The sequence below is a fragment of the Montipora foliosa genome, unplaced genomic scaffold (assembly GCF_036669935.1).
Source record: "Montipora foliosa isolate CH-2021 unplaced genomic scaffold, ASM3666993v2 scaffold_410, whole genome shotgun sequence".
Lineage (NCBI taxonomy): Eukaryota > Metazoa > Cnidaria > Anthozoa > Scleractinia > Acroporidae > Montipora > Montipora foliosa.
The window spans coordinates 300,001-305,000 of record NW_027179713.1 but is presented as its reverse complement, the minus strand read 5'-3'; the positions used below and the strand labels follow the sequence as shown (position 1 = coordinate 305,000).

At 38.5% G+C, this 5,000-nt stretch overlaps 1 protein-coding gene across 1 annotated transcript in view; it reads right to left on the bottom strand.

The window, feature by feature from the left end:
* The window catches only part of LOC137988185 (putative nuclease HARBI1), a 5,504-nt gene extending 1,789 nt beyond the window's left edge, over positions 1–3,715 (bottom strand). Inside the window, 2 exon segments of the mRNA XM_068834237.1 lie at positions 3,201–3,505; positions 3,507–3,715. Coding sequence (XP_068690338.1) covers positions 3,201–3,505; positions 3,507–3,715 — 514 coding nt within the window.
* Between the last annotated feature and the right edge of the window lie 1,285 nt (positions 3,716–5,000).

The following is a 5,000-nucleotide window of genomic DNA, read 5'->3' as shown; positions in this document are numbered from 1 at the left end:
TTAAAGCTGAGTGTTTATTTATATTTTGCTTAGAGCTGCTTTTTTCTCTGTATTGCAATTTTTGGCATATCTTTAGAAGCTCTGATAAGGTTACATGATGCCTGGAGGACCTATGTCTAGAACAGAAACGAAAGGACTGAACTAAAGAACGACAGCGGCAAAACAGAATACCAGTAATAGCTAATGCTTAGCACACAAATTCTTTCCTTGGGTACTAAACCGTTTGTTATTTTTACTGATGCGTTATTTGAAGTGGATGCGTATTTTAAAAGGTGGTTTAATCGGTTCCTCCTTTCTTCAGGAATGAAAATCGAATTTTTGTTGTCAACTGGAATATCTGTACAGTATGGGGCCCAGTTCTCGGCAACAAAAAGCGTAAACTTGTATTTTTTACCTTGGAATGGCCGTAAGGACTTGAAATTTCAAAGACAACTAGCTTCAGCATTCAATCTACACATGTAAAGCTATCGACTGCTCAACGCTGTTGTCTCCCGAGTAATAACGAAAATGGACGCGTTGTTCGTGGGCCCAGTTATCGGCCAGTGCGGTCCAGTTCTCGGCCACAAAAGAGTGCGCTCGATTCCTCAGAATAAACAACGCTTTATCACCAAGTTTTGTTCTTAAGTTACTAATAATGCTTGTGTTTGATATTTCGAAGAGAAAGTAAATTAACGAGTTTTATTTCATATTAGAAAAGGAAGTTTTTTGCACACCTAGTTTTTCCCCCAATTGCTCCATGGCAAGCGAGGCTGAAAAAAGAGTTGGGTATTTCAAAACGGTGTCCGGTAAGTCAGAACTCATAGTTTTAATTCATATCTACTGTCAGAACATGCCACCCCATTACAACTTTACTTTTACAAATAATTTGACAAGAAAACTCCATACAAAACTATGAGCGCTTTTTTGTGTTGTCGACGGCGAGCAGGGTGGCCGAGAATAGGCAAATACGCAAAAGTACCAAGGAAATAATGAGGAGTGAATTTAGGTCAAAGAATAAAATAGGTCAGGAAAAGTTTATATTTAACTGAAGGCTTTATCACTCTACGTTCTTTATGCCAAGAACTGGCTCATTTGGGTCCCCTATACGGATAAAATATAAACTTGAATTAGACCATGTAACAAACACGTTTTCGTGGAAACCAAATTCACCTACCTTCCTGTCACCTCGACTTGCTCACAGTATATAGTAGCTGTAAACTCAAAACTCGGCAGGACGAAAGACAAGGAATCAACCTATCTTTGGAAGCAATATTGCTTTTTATTCAAAAATTTGGTTTTATCAACGGAGTTGATAATGTAAAATTGGCCATCGTACACAGATTCTAAAAGCTGACGTTTCGAGCGTTAGCCCTTCGTCAGAGCGAATCGAGGAATTATGGGTTACGTGTAGTTTTTATAGTAGAGTAGAAGCTACGCTATTGGTGGTAACATGGCAACGTGAAAAATAGGAATATATTAGTTAAATGAAAAGCGTTCGTTAATACCGTGAGGATTAAGGGTGCCGATTTGCAAGATGAATTTTTGTTCAAGATTCTTGCGGCTTTCCGTCTTAGCTAGATGTTGGAAGAGGCCGCAGATAGCTATGTGTTTTTTGGAGTGGTTAGGGAGATTAAAATGACGAGCGACTGGCTTAGCTTTTTATTCAGATTCATTTGTTGCGCAAAAAATGAACGTTGAACAAAAAGTGGCCGACAACTGGGCCCCTTACTGTATTCTTTGGACATAAAGAAAAAGTTTATTTGTTTGTTTGTTTTGCTCTAAAATGCGAGCGAACAAGTGCTTTTTTAATCCGTTTGCCCAATTGGACGGTTTTCGTTGTGCCTCGACAGTGACAAGAAAATTTTGCCCTTATGTTATAAACACGTATTCGCAATGAGTTCTCGTAAAATTAGGGAGAAATCTCGCTAGCTTGCGTTTTCAGAACTTTCTTTAAAGCACCCAAACGTTATTTAAGTGTTGGAGCAGATCGTGTTTGAAGTTCGTCCTTTCTTGGTTGCATTGCCGTAGTTTTCCGATTCTTGTACCAAGCCAACCTGGCGTGTTTCAATGAAATACATGAAAATGTGAATGATCTTGTTTTCAGAGATAAAGTGGAGTAAAGTATATCACTAAAACTCTTCTTTGACCTTGAATTTTATGCCTTCTAATTTTAGCATGATTCCTATTCGCTGGCTATTGACAGTTGACTCTGAAATGGCTTTTTTCCTTTTTCCATTCGCTCGCTGAGGGTGTGCTTGTTTTCTTTTAAAACTCATTCGGTTTAAGAAAAAATTATTGCCAAACTGATGAATAGCCCTTTTCACGGTTAGTTTTTCTTATTTGCATTACACTGTAATCTAACGTGGATGCGAGGCAATTTCGGGTCAAAACTACAAAATAGCCCGAAATTGCCTCACATACATGCTAGATTATATTTTAATGCAACTGAGAAAAACTAACCGTGAAAAGGGCTATTGCAAAGTAAATTCCACTCGAAAAACCGATGTCGCACTCTTCCTGATTCATGCGATATCGGTTTTTTGCGTAAAATTTACCGTGGAATTCACTAGTTAGGCAATGAATTTTTCTATAGAAGAAAGGAAAGGGAATGATTTAATTATTAAAGCAGCAACCGGAAACATCAAAACGCGGACAATTCGAAACCTTTTATTTTCACAAACCCTACAGGCAGTAAGAATAAATAATCAGGGAGCTCCGCTTTGAGGCTCGGCTAAATCTATATATTAACAATCTTTAATGTTAAATGTACACTGATTAATTTTGCATGCCAAAATAAAGTGAAGGAATATTTGAAAAAAATATTAAACCAAAAGCAACTGTCATATAGTGCTGTCTGGGAAATTTTTACCAAAATGTGGCTTGTTATTAACGAGTGAAATTAAAGCAAATGAACTATGGAAGGACAGATGCACATGTAATAAACAGACACTTTCAGTTTGATTTATTATATCTTGAGGAGCAATTCTGAGTGAGCCTGAGGGTGGGGCATTTGCCTCCATTCTACTTGGATGTGGAGGGGGGTGACAGTGGGGGTGGGGCACTGCTGGAATTGACTGATGCTTTAATTTGCTGAAGTAATACAGATCAATTTCAAAGTGTAATACCAAAGGGAAATCCTTGAGAGTGAATTAAAAGAAAGTACTATCACCCCCATGGTCTTAAACTTTGCTCTAAATTCGTTGAATGCCATTTTTACATACCTTTGTGATTGCAAATCGCTTGCACGTTAATGGAATGAAACTTTTTTCCGTTGACATAGTCATTTTCGTTTTCGGTTGGTCCCCGAATCTTGATGTACGTGCAGTCCACACAGCCAATCACCCCAGGGAACCCTCCCTTGTCAGAAAAGCCTCGTTTAGTTTCCACAATCTCCGCTTCGGTCAATGACCACTTGATGAAGCGTATTTGTTTTTGTGCAAGGGCATATGAAACGTTGCTGATGATGCGAGACACGGTCGACTTTGACAAACCAATGGTAACTCCAATAACCGCAACGCAGCAAGAAGGCAGGGTTTCGAGCGGTGGCTCATTCAAGGTCGTCACGAAGAAGGTCGACCAAAAGTTCAATTGACTCTCGGCCAAACCTATATCGACTTTTCAACTCGTCGTCAGTGTATTCGTCTAAAGAAAAATCATCGCAGAGCCTGAATTTTCTCTCTTTTCTTCTAACTGGACCCGGCATTAAGCCCAAACCATCAAACAGTAAGTCCGCCATTTTTTTTTTTTGGTTGGGGAAAATTTCCCTCGATTAGTGAGTTAATCCACCTCGCTAGGTGAGTTAAATTTAACCCTTAGTTTATTCCTTGGATAGTGTTAATCAAGCTTCAAGGAACAGAATTAATTTAATCGAAGGATAAATTTATTCCGTGGATTAGGATTATTTAATCGTGGGTTAGCGCTAATCGGCTTTCGAACAACCGGGGCCTGAAGTCGAGATATCAGGGCAGAAATAGGAGGCTGCCCTTTGCGGGCAGCAAATAGCCAGACAACTGAAATCACAGATCCACTCGAGGAGTTCGAGTCCTTTTCTCTCTATATCCAACCAGAAAAAGTTGCTAGAGAATTTTCCATTTGGTTTCAGTGTTGTACTATACAGCACATTTAATAAAATGTTGGAAATACAGCTGACATTAATACGGCTCGACTAAGTCCATTACTCGTCGTTTTCAAGATTCCAGATATTTATTTTTTACCGCCTGTCTTGTTTATCCTATTGACGTTCCATTCTTGAGCTCCATACAGGGTATATTTTGTTTAAAGATCTACTAAAATGCCATTCGCCTTACAATGGCTTCCGACGCCTTTGCAGTTTAGCTAGACGCTCCACGAGAGTAAACTGGGTTGCCTGTGGTATGTGTTAAACAAAAACAGAAGGCACTGAGTTGGGTGGTATTGAACTGCAACGTTTCAGTAAATTTCTTTTAAAGAGGGGGGGAGGGAGGGGGTGATTTACACTATTTTAGAACAAGCTTTCTTTCAAATAATTCTTGACTAACAAGGATTAGTCAAATCTCGAGTTGTTTTTTTTACCTGAAGACTGTGCAGAGTTGAGTATACAAATAAATAAAATTATAAATAGCCAAAGCTTTGTAAACAAAGACTACTCAAGGTGCTCGATTCCGTCTCTGGTATCCAACTCGAAAAAGTTACTATAGAATTTGCCGTTTGGCTTCAGTGTTGTACATAACAGCACATTTAATAAAATATTAAGGAGAACTCAACGAAGAGGTAAATCAGTGCGCGTGGCGATGTTTAATTCAAGCTTCTTTTTCAAATTTTTGACAGAAATTATTAAATTACAAAAAATATTCCACTTAAAGGTCGTTAAAAAGCTTTATTTTTGGGCGTTCATTTGGACCAAAAATGTTACAAAAACCTCTTCCAGCGAAAAATGTCTTGAAACAAACAAAATATTTGCTATTAGAGGCAAAACACCCTTTCTATTTTAACTGCAAGCGGCAAGCAAGAAACACAACAGCAATTAAATAAATTTCAGTCTC